General features: G+C 45.5%; 1 protein-coding gene across 11 annotated transcripts in view; it reads left to right on the forward strand.

Annotated features, from left to right (window-relative positions):
• The first annotated feature begins 11992 nt into the window (after positions 1–11992).
• The window catches only part of mdfi (MyoD family inhibitor), a 56024-nt gene continuing 51373 nt past the window's right edge, over positions 11993–16643 (forward strand). For 2 of the 11 annotated variants that reach the window (XM_052473451.1, XM_052473452.1), the window contains exons 1-4: positions 11993–12227; positions 12657–12768; positions 12847–13322; positions 15263–15393. In XM_052473451.1, the coding sequence (XP_052329411.1) occupies positions 15276–15393 (118 nt within the window). In that variant the 5' untranslated portion in view covers positions 11993–12227; positions 12657–12768; positions 12847–13322; positions 15263–15275. The other 9 variants (XM_052473448.1, XM_052473443.1, XM_052473442.1 and 6 more) reach the window with 9 other exon arrangements.

Below are 16643 nucleotides of genomic sequence, written 5' to 3' on the forward strand. Positions count from 1 at the left end.
TCCCCGTCTAGAGCCATACTGTAACTGTCCCCGTCCAGAGCCATACTGTCCCCGTCCAGAGCCATACTGTAACTGCCCCCGTCCAGAGCCATACTGTAACTGTCCCCGTCCAGAGCCATACTGTAACTGTCCTCGTCCAGAGCCATACTGTAACTGTCCCCGTCCAGAGCCATACTGTAACTGTCCCCGTCCAGAGCCATACTGTAACTGTCCCCATCCAGAGCCATACTGTAACTGTCCCCGTCCAGAGCCATACTGTAACTGTCCCCGTCCAGAGCCATAAATCAAATCAAATCAAATCAAATTTTATTTGTCACATACACATGGTTAGCAGATGTTAAATGCGAGTGTAGCGAAATGCTTGTGCTTCTAGTTCCGACAATGCAGTGATAACCAACAAGTAATCTAACTAACAATTCCAAAACTACTGTCTTATACACAGTGTAAGGGGATAAGGAACATGTACATAAGGATATATGAATGAGTGATGGTACAGAGCAGCATACAGTAGATGGTATCGAGTACAGTATATACATATGAGATGAGTGTGTAGACAAAGTAAACAAAGTGGCATAGTTAAAGTGGCTAGTGATACATGTGTTACATAAGGATGCAGTCGATGATGTAGAGTACAGTATATACATATGCATATGAGATGAATAATGTAGGGTAAGTAACATTATATAAGGTAGCATTGTTTAAAGTGGCTAGTGATATATTTACATAATTCCCATCAATTCCCATTATTAAAATGGCTGGAGTTGGGTCAGTGTCAATGACAGTGTGTTGGCAGCAGCCACTCACTGTTAGTGGTGGCTGTTTAACAGTCTGATGGCCTTGAGATAGAAGCTGTTTTTCAGTCTCTCGGTCCCAGCTTTGATGCACCTGTACTGACCTCGCCTTCTGGATGATAGCGGGGTGAACAGGCAGTGGTTCGGGTGGTTGATGTCCTTGATGATCTTTATGGCCTTCCTGTAACAACGGGTGGTGTAGGTGTCCTGGAGGGCAGGTAGTTTGCCCCCGGTGATGCGTTGTGGAGACCTCACTACCCTCTGGAGAGCCTTACGGTTGAGGGCGGAGCAGTTGCCGTACCATACTGTAACTGTCCCCGTCCAGAGCCATACCGTAACTGTCCTCGTCCAGAGCCATACTGTAACTGCCACCGTCCAGAGCCATACTGTAACTGCCCCCGTCCAGAGCCATACTGTAACTGTCCCCGTCCAGAGCCATACTGTAACTGTCCCCGTCTAGAGCCATACTGTAACTGTCCCCGTCCAGAGCCATACTGTCCCCGTCCAGAGCCATACTGTAACTGCCCCCGTCCAGAGCCATACTGTAACTGTCCCCGTCCAGAGCCATACTGTCCCCGTCCAGAGCCATACTGTAACTGTCCCCGTCCAGAGCCATACTGTCCCCGTCCAGAGCCATACTGTAACTGCCCCCGTCCAGAGCCATACTGTAACTGTCCCCGTCCAGAGCCATACTGTCCCCGTCCAGAGCCATACTGTAACTGTCCCCGTCCAGAGCCATACTGTAACTGTCCCCGTCTGCAGTCTGCAGGCTCCTGAGGGCTCACTGAGAGAGAGGGCCCCAGCTGCAGAACAAAAGCATCTTTGTGAGTGATTGAAACCACATTTTCTCCTCCCTCTCCTCTCCTCCCTCTTCCCAGCTACGCCAGACCGTTCGAACCCACTGAAAACAATCAACGTCAAAAGTTTAAAATAATACCCAGAAAAACCTCCCTGCCGATATCATGAGCACATAGCGTTGGTCTACGTCTCACATACACACACACAGTCATTGCCAACTCTTTGCCTAGCTCTCTCACTTTCAACCTGACCTCACTCTCTCCCTCTCCCTCTCCCTCTCCCTCTCCCTCTCTCTCTCTCTCTCTCTCTCTCTCTCTCTCTCTCTCTCTCTCTCTCTCTCTCTCTCTCTCTCTCTCTCTCTCTCTCTCTCTCTCTCTCTCTCTCTCTCTCTCTCTCTCTTTCTCTCTCCCTCCCTTGTCCCTTTCCCTTCATTCCCCCCCTCTCCTCCCATAATTCCCCCTTCTCCATTCCTCTCTTTCCTTCTCTCTCCTTTCTTTCTCGTCTTGCTAGAGTCAGTGTGTTGTACTGTGTTGTGTTGTTCTGTGTATGTTGTGTTGTATTTTCCTACATTGTCTGTGGTACTGAAAAAATAAGCCCTAATCCAGGCATCAGCCACTCGATGAGACAAACTGGCTTTCACGGTGGAAATCCTCAGTCTTAAGAGCAATACCTCACCCTAAAACATATGTCTGCCAGACCTTTACATACCTTATGTTGTCTAAAGTAGAGCTGAGTAAACAGTACCCACCATATGTTGTCTAAAGTAGAGCTGAGTAAACAGTACCCACCATATGTTGTGTAAAGTAGAGCTGAGTAAACAGTACCCATCATATGTTGTCTAAAGTAGAGCTGAGTAAACAGTACCCACCATATGTTGTCTAAAGTAGAGCTGAGTAAACAGTACCCACCATATGTTGTCTAAAGTAGAGCTGAGTAAACAGTACCCACCATATGTTGTCTAAAGTAGAGCTGAGTAAACAGTACCCACCATATGTTGTCTAAAGTAGAGCTGAGTAAACAGTACCCACCATATGTTGTCTAAAGTAGAGCTGAGTAAACAGTACCCACCATATGTTGTCTAAAGTAGAGCTGAGTAAACAGTACCCACCATATGTTGTCTAAAGTAGAGCTGAGTAAACAGTACCCACCATATGTTGTCTAAAGTAGAGCTGAGTAAACAATACCCACCATATGTTGTCTAAAGTAGAGCTGAGTAAACAATACCCACCATATGTTGTCTAAAGTAGAGCTGAGTAAACAGTACCCACCATATGTTGTCTAAAGTAGAGCTGAGTAAACAATACCCACCATATGTTGTCTAAAGTAGAGCTGAGTAAACAGTACCCACCATATGTTGTCTAAAGTAGAGCTGAGTAAACAGTACCCACCATATGTTGTGTAAAGTAGAGCTGTGTAAACAGTACCCACCATATGTTGTCTAAAGTAGAGCTGAGTAAACAGTACCCACCATATGTTGTCTAAAGTAGAGCTGAGTAAACAGTACCCACCATATGTTGTGTAAAGTAGAGCTGTGTAAACAGTACCCACCATATGTTGTCTAAAGTAGAGCTGAGTAAACAGTACCCACCATATGTTGTCTAAAGTAGAGCTGAGTAAACAATACCCACCATATGTTGTGTAAAGTAGAGCTGTGTAAACAGTACCCACCATATGTTGTGTAAAGTAGAGCTGAGTAAACAGTACCCACCATATGTTGTGTAAAGTAGAGCTGTGTAAACAGTACCCACCATATGTTGTCTAAAGTAGAGCTGAGTAAACAGTACCCACCATATGTTGTCTAAAGTAGAGCTGAGTAAACAGTACCCACCATATGTTGTCTAAAGTAGAGCTGAGTAAACAGTACCCACCATATGTTGTCTAAAGTAGAGCTGAGTAAACAGTACCCATCATATGTTGTGTAAAGTAGAGCTCAGTAAACAGTACCCACCATATGTTGTGTAAAGTAGAGCTGAGTAAACAGTACCCACCATATGTTGTGTAAAGTAGAGCTGAGTAAACAGTACCCACCCCACCATATGTTGTCTAAAGTAGAGCTGAGTAAACAGTACCCACCATATGTTGTGTAAAGTAGAGCTGAGTAAACAGTACCCACCATATGTTGTGTAAAGTAGAGCTGAGTAAACAGTACCCACCATATGTTGTCTAAAGTAGAGCTGAGTAAACAGTACCCACCATATGTTGTCTAAAGTAGAGCTGAGTAAACAGTACACACCATATGTTGTAGAAAGTAGAGCTGAGTAAACAGTACCCACCATATGTTGTGTAAAGTAGAGCTGAGTAAACAGTACCCACCATATGTTGTGTAAAGTAGAGCTGAGTAAACAGTACCCACCATATGTTGTCTAAAGTAGAGCTGAGTAAACAGTACACACCATATGTTGTCTAAAGTAGAGCTGAGTAAACAGTACCCACCATATGTTGTCTAAAGTAGAGCTGAGTAAACAGTACCCACCATATGTTGTCTAAAGTAGAGCTGAGTAAACAGTACCCACCATATGTTGTCTAAAGTAGAGCTGAGTAAACAGTACCCACCCCACCATATGTTGTCTAAAGTAGAGCTGAGTAAACAGTACACACCATATGTTGTGTAAAGTAGAGCTGAGTAAACAGTACCCACCATATGTTGTCTAAAGTAGAGCTGAGTAAACAGTACCCACCATATGTTGTGTAAAGTAGAGCTGAGTAAACAGTACCCACCATATGTTGTCTAAAGTAGAGCTGAGTAAACAGTACACACCATATGTTGTCTAAAGTAGAGCTGAGTAAACAGTACCCACCATATGTTGTCTAAAGTAGAGCTGAGTAAACAGTACCCACCATATGTTGTAGAAAGTAGAGCTGAGTAAACAGTACCCACCATATGTTGTGTAAAGTAGAGCTGAGTAAACAGTACCCACCATATGTTGTGTAAAGTAGAGCTGAGTAAACAGTACCCACCATATGTTGTGTAAAGTAGAGCTGAGTAAACAGTACCCACCATATGTTGTGTAAAGTAGAGCTGAGTAAACAGTACCCACCATATGTTGTGTAAAGTAGAGCTGAGTAAACAGTACCCACCATATGTTGTCTAAAGTAGAGCTGAGTAAACAGTACCCACCATATGTTGTGTAAAGTAGAGCTGAGTAAACAGTACCCACCATATGTTGTCTAAAGTAGAGCTGAGTAAACAGTACCCATCATATGTTGTGTAAAGTAGAGCTGAGTAAACAGTACCCACCATATGTTGTGTAAAGTAGAGCTGAGTAAACAGTACCCACCATATGTTGTCTAAAGTAGAGCTGAGTAAACAGTACCCACCCCACCATATGTTGTCTAAAGTAGAGCTGAGTAAACAGTACCCACCATATGTTGTGTAAAGTAGAGCTGAGTAAACAGTACCCACCATATGTTGTGTAAAGTAGAGCTGAGTAAACAGTACCCACCCCACCATATGTTGTCTAAAGTAGAGCTGAGTAAACAGTACCCACCATATGTTGTCTAAAGTAGAGCTGAGTAAACAGTACCCACCATATGTTGTGTAAAGTAGAGCTGAGTAAACAGTACCCACCATATGTTGTGTAAAGTAGAGCTGAGTAAACAGTACCCACCATATGTTGTCTAAAGTAGAGCTGAGTAAACAGTACCCACCATATGTTGTCTAAAGTAGAGCTGAGTAAACAGTACCCACCATATGTTGTGTAAAGTAGAGCTGAGTAAACAGTACCCACCATATGTTGTGTAAAGTAGAGCTGAGTAAACAGGACCCACCATATGTTGTCTAAAGTAGAGCTGAGTAAACAGTACCCACCATATGTTGTGTAAAGTAGAGCTGAGTAAACAGTACCCACCATATGTTGTGTAAAGTAGAGCTGAGTAAACAGTACCCACCATATGTTGTGTAAAGAAGAGCTGAGTAAACAGTACCCACCATATGTTGTGTAAAGTAGAGCTGAGTAAACAGTACCCACCATATGTTGTCTAAAGTAGAGCTGAGTAAACAGTACCCACCATATGTTGTGTAAAGTAGAGCTGAGTAAACAGTACCCACCATATGTTGTCTAAAGTAGAGCTGAGTAAACAGTACCCACCATATGTTGTGTAAAGTAGAGCTGAGTAAACAGTACCCACCATATGTTGTGTAAAGTAGAGCTGAGTAAACAGTACCCACCATATGTTGTGTAAAGTAGAGCTGAGTAAACAGTACCCACCATATGTTGTGTAAAGTAGAGCTGAGTAAACAGTACCCACCATATGTTGTGTAAAGTAGAGCTGAGTAAACAGTACCCACCATATGTTGTCTAAAGTTGAGCTGAGTAAACAGTACCCACCATATGTTGTCTAAAGTAGAGCTGAGTAAACAGTACACACCATATGTTGTCTAAAGTAGAGCTGAGTAAACAGTACCCACCATATGTTGTGTAAAGTAGAGCTGAGTAAACAGTACCCACCATATGTTGTCTAAAGTAGAGCTGAGTAAACAGTACCCATCATATGTTGTGTAAAGTAGAGCTGAGTAAACAGTACCCACCATATGTTGTGTAAAGTAGAGCTGAGTAAACAGTACCCACCATATGTTGTGTAAAGTAGAGCTGAGTAAACAGTACCCACCATATGTTGTCTAAAGTAGAGCTGAGTAAACAGTACCCACCCCACCATATGTTGTCTAAAGTAGAGCTGAGTAAACAGTACCCACCATATGTTGTGTAAAGTAGAGCTGAGTAAACAGTACCCACCATATGTTGTGTAAAGTAGAGCTGAGTAAACAGTACCCACCCCACCATATGTTGTCTAAAGTAGAGCTGAGTAAACAGTACCCACCATATGTTGTGTAAAGTAGAGCTGAGTAAACAGTACCCACCATATGTTGTGTAAAGTAGAGCTGAGTAAACAGTACCCACCATATGTTGTGTAAAGTAGAGCTGAGTAAACAGTACCCACCATATGTTGTCTAAAGTAGAGCTGAGTAAACAGTACCCACCATATGTTGTGTAAAGTAGAGCTGAGTAAACAGTACCCACCATATGTTGTGTAAAGTAGAGCTGAGTAAACAGTACCCACCATATGTTGTGTAAAGTAGAGCTGAGTAAACAGTACCCACCATATGTTGTGTAAAGTAGAGCTGAGTAAACAGTACCCACCATATGTTGTGTAAAGTAGAGCTGAGTAAACAGTACCCACCCCACCATATGTTGTCTAAAGTAGAGCTGAGTAAACAGTACCCACCATATGTTGTGTAAAGTAGAGCTGAGTAAACAGTACCCACCATATGTTGTGTAAAGTAGAGCTGAGTAAACAGTACCCACCATATGTTGTGTAAAGTAGAGCTGAGTAAACAGTACCCACCATATGTTGTGTAGACCCAACTACAGGTAACTGCCAAAATAAAGGAAACACCAACATAAATTGTCTTAATAAGGATTTGGACCACCACGAGATGCCAGAACAGCTTCAGTGCGCCTTGGCATTGATTCTACAAGTGTCTAGATCTCTATTGGAGGGATGGGACACCATTCTTCCACAAGAAATTCCATAATTTTGTGTTTTGTTGATGGTGGTGGAAAACACTGTCTCAGACGTCGCTCCAGAATCTCCCATAAGTGTTCAACTGGGCAGGAATCTGGTGACTGACACACACACACACTTTAAAACCCCCTATGCTCCTAAGACCCCTCTTTCAGTTACCTGTATACGCATTAGGATCACTCTGCAGTCTTCATTGTATGGGAAAGAGTTCCCAAGGGAAGTACAGTAGACAGTTTATTGGCTGCCTGGACATGGGGCCAACCCAAAATTTGAACATACTGGGTTAAAATATTTGTAGAAGTAGTCCTATCCTGTTTTGCGTGCTATGCCTGTTTGACCCAGTATAGCAGCTTTCTGGGCTATGTTTCATCCATTGGAAGGTGATTTGAGAGGAGTGGGCAGACAGAAGTGTGGAATGTTTAGGGCCCGTGCCATTGGCTGGCTGGCAGATGATGTGCTGGCATATTGAGCTGCCGATGGCAACACATCATATCTCAGGAGTAGGGCAAGAAAATTTCCTGACCATGTGACTTGACCAGGGAAAAGTCTGGGTTGGAGTTATATGTAGGGTCGGGAGTTTAACCTGGTCAGGTCATGCTTTAGGGAAAAACTCCTGTTCCCACTCATGAGGTGCAGAGCAGAGAGATGTGTAATAATATAGAGGAATCACATCAAATCAAATGTTATTTGTCATATGCTTCATGAATGACAGGTATAGACTAACAGTGAAATGGTTAATTACGGGTCCTTTCCAACAATGCACGAGGAATAAATACACAGTGAATAACGAACAAGAATAATGAGTACAAATAACATGGCTATATATAAGGAGTAGCAGTACTGAATCGATGTGCAGGGGTACGAGGTAATTGAGGTGGTTACGGTATGTACATATAGGTAGGGGTAAAGTGAATAGACAACAGGATAGATAATAGACAGTAGCAGCAGCGTATGTGGTGAGTGTGAATGTGAGTGTGTGTGAGTATGAATATGTCTGTTGCATCAGTATGCATGTGTGCGCGTGTTATGTTTGTATGGGTGAATGTAGTGTGTGTGTGTGTGTGTGTGTGTGTGTGTGTGTGTGTGTGTGTGTGTGTGTGTGTGTGTGTGTGTGTGTGTGTGTGTGTGTGTGTGTGTGTGTGTGTGTGTGTGTGTGTGTGTGTGTGTGTGTGTGTGTGTGTGTGTGTGTGTGTGTGTCTGTCTCTGGCAGCTCAGGACAGACGGGCGACTCTGGCAGCCCAGGACAGACGGGCGACTCTGGCAGCTCAGGACAGACGGGCGACTCTGGCAGCTCGGGACAGACGGGCGACTCTGGCAGCTCAGGACAGACGGGCGACTCTGGCAGCTCAGGACAGACGGGCGACTCTGGCAGCTCGGGACAGACGGGCGACTCTGGCAGCTCGGGACAGACGGGCGACTCTGGCAGCTCAGGACAGACGGGCGACTCTGGCAGCTCGGGACAGACGGGCGACTCTGGCAGCTCGGGACAGACGGGCGACTCTGGCAGCTCGGGACAGACGGGCGACTCTGGCAGCTCGGGACAGACGGGCGACTCCGGAAGCTCAGGACAAACGGGCGACTCCGGCAGCTCGGGACAGACGGGCGACTCCGGAAGCTCGGGACAAACGGGCGACTCCGGCAGCTCGGGACAGACGGGCGACTCCGGCAGCTCGGGACAGACGGGCGACTCCGGCAGCTCGGGACAGACGGGCGACTCTGGCAGCTCGGGACAGACGGGCGACTCTGGCAGCTCGGGACAGACGGGCGACTCTGGCAGCTCGGGACAGACGGGCGACTCTGGCAACTCGGGACAGACGGGCGACTCGGGACAGACGGGCGACTCTGGCAGCTCGGGACAGACGGGCGACTCTGGCAACTCGGGACAGACGGGAGAACGGGAGACTCTGGCAGCTCGGGACAGACGGGAGACTCTGGCAGCACTGGACAGGAGGGAGCACCTGGAGGAAGGAGACGGAGAGACAGCCTGATGCGTGGGGCTGCCACCGAAGGCCTGGTGCATGGAGGAGGCACCGGATAGACCGGACTGTGGAGGCGCACTGGAGGTCTTGAGCACCGAGCCTGCACAACCCTACCTGTCTGGATACTCCCTGTCGCCAGGCCAGTGCGGCGAGGTGGAACAGACCACACTAGGATGCGTTGGCAAACTGGGGACACCGTGTGTAGGGCTGGTGCCATGTACCCCGACCCGAGGAGACGCACTGGAGACCAGATGCGCTGAGCCGGCTTCATGGCACCTGGCTCGATGCCCACTCTATCCTGGTCGATACGAGGCGCTGCTATGTAACGCACCGGGCTATGCATGCGCACCGGGGACACCGTGCGCCTCACAGCAAAACACGGTGCCTGCCCGGTCCACCTCTCTCCACGGTAAGCACGGGGAGTTGGCTCACGTCTCCTACCTGACTTAGCCACACTCCCTGTGTGCACCCACCCAAGAAATGTTTGGGGCTGCCTCTCGTCCCAGCTGCGCTGCCGTGCTGCCTCCTCATACCACCGCCGTTCAGCTTTCGCTGCCTCCAGCTCTGCCTTGAGGCAGCGATATTCCCCAGCCTGTGCCCATGGTCCTTCTCCATCCAGAATCTCCTCCCATGTCCACGAGTCCAGAGATTTCTGCTGCTGCCCGATAACACGCTGCTTGGTCCTTGGTTAGTGGGTGATTCTGTAACGTTCGTCGTGGGTGGAAGAAGAGGAGGACCAATGCGCAGCGGGGTAAGTGTCCATATTGTTTTATTGAGAATACTGAACACTGAACAAAAAAGATAAAATGACAAAACGAACAGTCCTGAACGGTGAAGCAAAACACAGAACAGAAAATAATCACCCACACCACACAGGTGGGAAAAGGCTACCTAAGTATGATTCTCAATCAGAGACAATGAACAACACCTGCCTCTGATTGAGAACCATACCAGGCCAAACACAAAACCACAACATAGAAAAACTAACATAGACTACCCACCCAACTCATGCCCTGACCATACTAAAACAAAGACATAACAAAATAACTTGTGGTCCTTCTGTAGCACAGTTGGTAGAGCATGGCGCTTGTAACGCCAGGGTAGTGGGTTCGATTCCCGGGATTACCCATACGTAGAATGTATGCACACATGACTGTAAGTCGCTTTGGATAAAAGTGTCTGCTAAATGGCATATATTATATTATATATTTAACTAAGGTCAGAACGTGACAGACACTAACAGCTTACAGACGGTAGGCAATTAAGGTCACAGTTATGAAAACTTAGGACACTAAAGAGGCCTTTCTACTGACTCAGAAAAACACCAAAAGAAAGATGCCGAGGGTCACTGCTCATCTGCGTGAACATGCTTAGGCATGCTGCAAAGAGGCATGAGGACTGCAGATGTGGGCAGGGCAATAAATTGCCATGTCCATACAGTGAGACATCTAAGACAGCACTACAGGGAGACAGAACGGACAGCTGATCATCCTCGCAGTGGCAGACCACGTGTAACAACACCTGCACAGGGTCAGTACATCTGAACATCACACCTGCGGGACAGGTACAGGATGGCAACAACAACTGCCCGAGTTACACCAGGAACGCACAATCCCTCCATCAGACTGTCCGCAATAGGCTGAGAGAGTCTGGACTAAGGGCTTGTAGGCCTGTTGTAAGGCAGGTCCTCACCGAGGAATCACAGTTTTGTCTCAACAGGGGTGATGGTCGGATTCGCATTTATCGTCGAAGGACTGAGCGTTACACCGAGGCTTGTACTCTGGAGCAGGATCGATTTGGAGGTGGAGGGTCCGTCATGGTCTGGGGCGGCCTGTCACAACATCATCGGACTGAGCTTGTTGTCATTGCAGGCAATCTCAACACTGTCCGTTACAGGGAAGACATCCTCCTCCCTCACAAATGTCCAGGAACTTGCAGGTGCCTTGGTGGAAGAATCGGGTAACATCTCACAGCAAGAACTGACAAATCTGGTGCAGTCCATGACGAGGAGATGCACTGCAGTACTTAATGCAGCTGGTGGCCACACCAGATACTGACGGTTACTTTTGATTTTGACCACCCTTTGTTCAGGGACACATTATTCCATTTCTGTTAGTCAAATGTCTGTGGAATTTGTTCAGTTTATGTCTCAGTTGTTGAATCTTGTTATGTTCATACAAATATTTACAAATGTTAAGTTTGCTGAAAGTAAACGCAGTTGACAGTGAGAGGGCATTTCTTATTTTGCTGAGTACATACATACACTGAGTGTACAAACCATAAGACACATCAGTTGTTTCTATGACATAGACTGACCAGGATAATCCAGGTGAAAGCTATGATCTGTTATTGATGTCACCTCTTAAATCCACTCCAATCAGTGTAGTGTAGATGAAGGGGAGGAGACAGGTTAAAGAAGGATTTTTAAGCCTTGAGACATGGATTGTGTATTTTGTTCAGCAGTCTTGTTTAGCAGTCTTGTTTAGCAGTCTTGTTCGTGACTTGGTGAACCTGCTGCTCTCTACTACACACCTTATTGTAGGCTAGTAAAGCAGTGTGGACCTGAACATACATTTGTCAGGTCTCAAACATTGTTACTATAATAATAGTTTGTGCCAGAGCAGTTAAGTGTGCACTGTGCAGACCCTATCATTATGTTAGTAATGGTCTTTCAGAGTATGGCCTACAAAACGTACGATCATGGGAGTTTGTTTTTAAAAGAGCCACCTCAAAGCATTTATATTTAGTGTTCTCTGTGTTTTTACCCTACAAAGCTTGCTTTGTTTTCAGCTGCTTCAAATGGGTAACATGTGTTAAGAATATAATATAATCCGACTGATTTATTGATTAAATGACACCTGTGCACCCTAAACATCTTTATAAGAGAAAGGATGGGCTACAGTTGACCTAGTGTCATGATCCAGTATCAGGGTGATTTATTTGTGAGACAAATTGAATATGATTTGGCATGCGTGTGTTGTTGAACTTCAAGCCTCTCTCTCTCTCTGAAAAATGCAGACTATTTTGTTTGAAAGCGCTTAAAGATGATTTACCGCGGCAATTTACTTCGCGCCCCCGCCAGTCCTTCACACGCCAATCACACCAACGACTCTCATCAGTTTCGCTACCAGGCCAGGTGCGCCTTGCGCTAGGATGAGGCTGCGCGAATGGCGTGAATGGGGCTTTTACACTGTTTGATATACGATAACGACACGAGTTGCGGAGGCTATACACAATGAATTGTTTGTGTAGCCTACCTAAACGCACTTATACCATGAACCATTTGTTAAAATGAGAGGATCAGACATGCATAAAGTAGGCCTAGGCTAGCCTATTCGGATACATGATTTAAAATGATTAAGATTATTTATGATTATTGTTAAAAATGTGGTGATACATCAATTTCACAGTTACAATGTCTGATTATTGTTTATTGAGCTGGTAGGCCTATATTATTATACTTCGGTAATAAACATTGATATCGTAATCCTAACTATCATATTGAGGCATGCATAATAATATGTAGCGCGTCTGAAATAATCTGAGATCCCGTCTCTGGTTCTAGGTTAGGGGTTTGTGCCTGGAGGAAACGCAGTATTCAGTGCTGACTGAAGTTTCCTGTCTAACAGACTGGAGCTGTCTCCAGACAAGCGTTTGAGAGGAGAGGGAGAGGGAAGGTAAGAAAGAGAGGGTTTAGTGAGGTATGGGCATGGCTGATGATATCCAAAGTTTCTAAACTGAATTTTCTGCTACAGCTGACAAATCGGGAGCTTGGAAAGTTTAAAAACGTCTTTGGTCACTTTGTAAAGAGCCGAGCTGTAACTGTCAAACCTCTGGAAGCGCTCGGAAAGTTGCACCCGAGACAAAGACTGTTCTGGGGACTGCCCTTAGAGCTCGAACTTACATCTGCGCTGCACTGACAGGCGGAGGAACGGCACAGACTGAACTAGTGTCGCCGAAGTGGTTCGCTTTGAAAGGAGAAAAAAACTTATCGGATAAAGTCCTAAATCCACTTTTGCATCGAGAAATGCGCTAAAACTATTCCATGAAGGACTATATGGAGACGAGAAGAAGAGTTGTGGTGTCTTCGAGACGCGAAAGTTAGATAAGAGGAGAGCAGAAGTGGAGTGGAGATCACCGGAGAGTGAGAGGAGAGTCTACCTGAAAAAGGGGTCAGATAATGAATTAGCGAACACGGAGCGACCTGTGTCCCACTCCCAGCCAAAACGAAGTAAGTGGGATTTGGGAGTTCTTGTCCATCTCCTTGCCTTTTGCTTTCTTATGAATCGAGTTTGAACAGGACCCACAGGGTTGAGTCGGGCTGGCTTAGGGTGAGCATGCATGGACTCGTTAGGTAAACATAATGTGAAGATGCCTCAGTTTAACACAGCTGTGTACACTGGAGGACTTTATCAACTTCATAAAGTTTTCTAACATATGTACATGTTTTATAATAGCTTAAGTCATTAAAAGTTTGATAACATTTCCATTTTATTATCATATCACCTTTGTAGGATGCACATTTTTCAGATGTAATTGAGATAATATGCTACTGTAACTGTAAAGCCATCTCAGATGACTAAAAGTGCAGAATCCCATTGAATATATATAATTTTGTTGACCATGGTGAAATCAATTATGGCCAAGAAAGTTCTAGAATGATTCCAGATATTCATGACTCATGAGAAAGGAGAAGTGGAGATTTGTGTCACGTGAGAGTACAATACAGGAAATATGAATAGCCTATGTGAATGGCTGATAGGCTGTGCTATATATTGAGCTGTGTCAGAGGCCTTGCGTGTGTGTTGCATGAGGAGTGTGTGTTGCATGAGGAGTGTGTGTTGCATGAGGAGTGTGAGGGTGCGGAGGCACAGCTGTCCTACAGAGGTGGTCACGAACATGCAGCTGAGCTGGCACTCTCAAATCCCTCGATGTTGGCTAACTTCTGAACTTTATACATTGTTAGGATTCTGAAACATTTTCAACATTCTGAAGAAAGGGTAATTTATGAGATGTAAATACTCAGTACAAACACTGCATGGTAGTTAGATATTTTGTTTGTTTGGTAGATTTTCTCTCCTTTTTCTGTTTCCATGCTGAGGGTGCTCTGCTTATTGGTGTGCTGAGCATGATCTGTGAATGGTGTGCTGAGCATGATCTGTGAATGGTGTGCTGAGCACGATCTATGATTGGTGTGCTGAGCACGATCTATGATTGGTGTGCTGAGCATGATCTATGATTGGTGTGCTGAGCATGATCTATGAATGGTGTGCTGAGCATGATCTATGAATGGTGTGCTGAGCATGATCTATGATTGGTGTGCTGAGCATGATCTATGAATGGTGTGCTGAGCATGATCTATGATTGGTGTGCTGAGCACGATCTATGATTGGTGTGCTCAGCATGATCTATGAATGGTGTGCTGAGCATGATCTATGAATGGTGTGCTTAGCATGATCTATGAATGGTGTGCTGAGCATGATCTATGAACGGTGTGCTGAGCATGATCTATGATTGGTGTGCTGAGCATGATCTATGATTGGTGTGCTGAGCATGATCTATGATTGGTGTGCTGAGCATGATCTATGATTGGTGTGCTGAGCATGATCTATGATTGGTGTGCTGAGCATGATCTATGATTGGTGTGCTGAGCATGATCTATGAATGGTGTGCTGAGCATGATCTATGAACGGTGTGCTGAGCATGATCTATGAACGGTGTGCTGAGCATGATCTATGAACGGTGTGCTGAGCATGATCTATGATTGGTGTGCTGAGCATGATCTATGATTGGTGTGCTGAGCATGATCTATGATTGGTGTGCTGAGCATGATCTATGAACGGTGTGCTGAGCATGATCTATGATTGGTGTGCTGAGCATGATCTATGAACGGTGTGCTGAGCATGATCTATGATTGGTGTGCTGAGCATGATCTATGATTGGTGTGCTGAGCATGATCTATGAACGGTGTGCTGAGCATGATCTATGAACGGTGTGCTGAGCATGATCTATGAACGGTGTGCTGAGCACGATCAATGATTGGTGTGCTGAGCATGATCTACTGTTTTTGTCTTGTAACACTAGAGACAAAACGTGCCATCTGAGAGTGGATGTAGGTTTTCTGACTATATCTCCATTTAAATGTCTCAGGCTTGACTCCTGTTCCCCCAGCCCCAGTGAGCCAATGGATGTGGAGAGGGGCCCTCCTGTCAGCTCACCTGAGCCCCCTAATGATGGGGACCCATGTCCCCCCACGGACAACCCAGTCCCCACCCCCAGTCCAACCCCCACACCCACCACAGGTGAGTGATCTGTAGTGTCATTTACAGTACTCCAGGTCTAAGGGAAGGTAATGTCACTGCACGATGCTAAGCTTCTTTGAAAACTGCCATCCTGTACATAAAGACAGAGCAGGAAATAAGGAGGCCCCATTCAAATACTATAAACATGTATCCTTCCTTGGAGTCTGAAAGAGAAGAGGACGCCACATCAGATAACTGAGATGCATTGTCAATTGTGCAGTGCTACATGCACATGCAATGTTTGCCTGAGTGTTTGTGATTGTGTGTGTGTGAGTTGGAACATGCCTGTCTAAGTGGAGGGGGGACGTGATTACCATCAACAGTGATTGTCTGGATGTTGAAAGGCCTCTGCTATGGTTTGGAGTGTGGTTGTGTGTGAGCTTAACTAAGACGGGTAGATGAGCGGCATGTGAGAGTGTGGTTGTGTGCGTGTATGCATGCGCATGTATATGGCATGTATTCATTGACGTGAGAGAGAGAGAAAAAGAGAGAGGGAGAGAGAAAAAGAGAGAGGGAGTGAGAAAAAGGGAGCGAGAAAGAGATACATACAATCACAAGAAGACTGAGAATAATCCCTGTCAGAGTGAGGGGCTGGTGTGTGTATACTGTATGTGTGTGTGTGTCTGTATTACACAGTCCTATGTGGCTCACTCAGTAGAGCATGGCACTTGCAATGCCAGGGTTGTGGGTTCGATTCCCATGGGGGACAAGTATGAAAATGCATGTACCCTAAGTCGCTCTGGATAAGAGAATTTGGCGACTGCTAAATTACGTGTAAATGTATTATGTGTGTTTAGTAATGAGAGAGAAGGCTTCTTCACTCATGTGATCCCTGAAACGGGGATGGTTGTGTGTGTTGCCCTAAGTAATGTCTTAGTGGAGTAGACATAGAGACAGTCTGTACAGTAGGTGAAGATTCTCTCTACCTTCCAGGACACCTAACTAAGCTCACAGTCAAACCAACAGTAAGAATACTGTGCACACGTGTTGTGAGATGCAGCATTATGGGTGATATAAGGGACAGGCCTGAGAGCCTGGAATTCCAAACCCAGGAATAGGTCACCTGGGAATTTTGGGAATGGCAGTTCTCGTTGTCTTCTGAAGCGTGACAAAGAGTCTGATTGGTCATGGTGAGATTCATTGACGGGTGTGTGTCTATGTTTTTATTGGCTAGAATTGTCTTCATTTGTTTCATCTCTATTTGCATCCAAAGTCTCCAGGAAGTCCTGGTAAGAGTACAGAGCTGTTTA

The sequence above is a fragment of the Oncorhynchus keta genome, chromosome 21, assembly GCF_023373465.1.
Source record: "Oncorhynchus keta strain PuntledgeMale-10-30-2019 chromosome 21, Oket_V2, whole genome shotgun sequence".
In the NCBI taxonomy this organism is placed as follows: domain Eukaryota; kingdom Metazoa; phylum Chordata; class Actinopteri; order Salmoniformes; family Salmonidae; genus Oncorhynchus; species Oncorhynchus keta.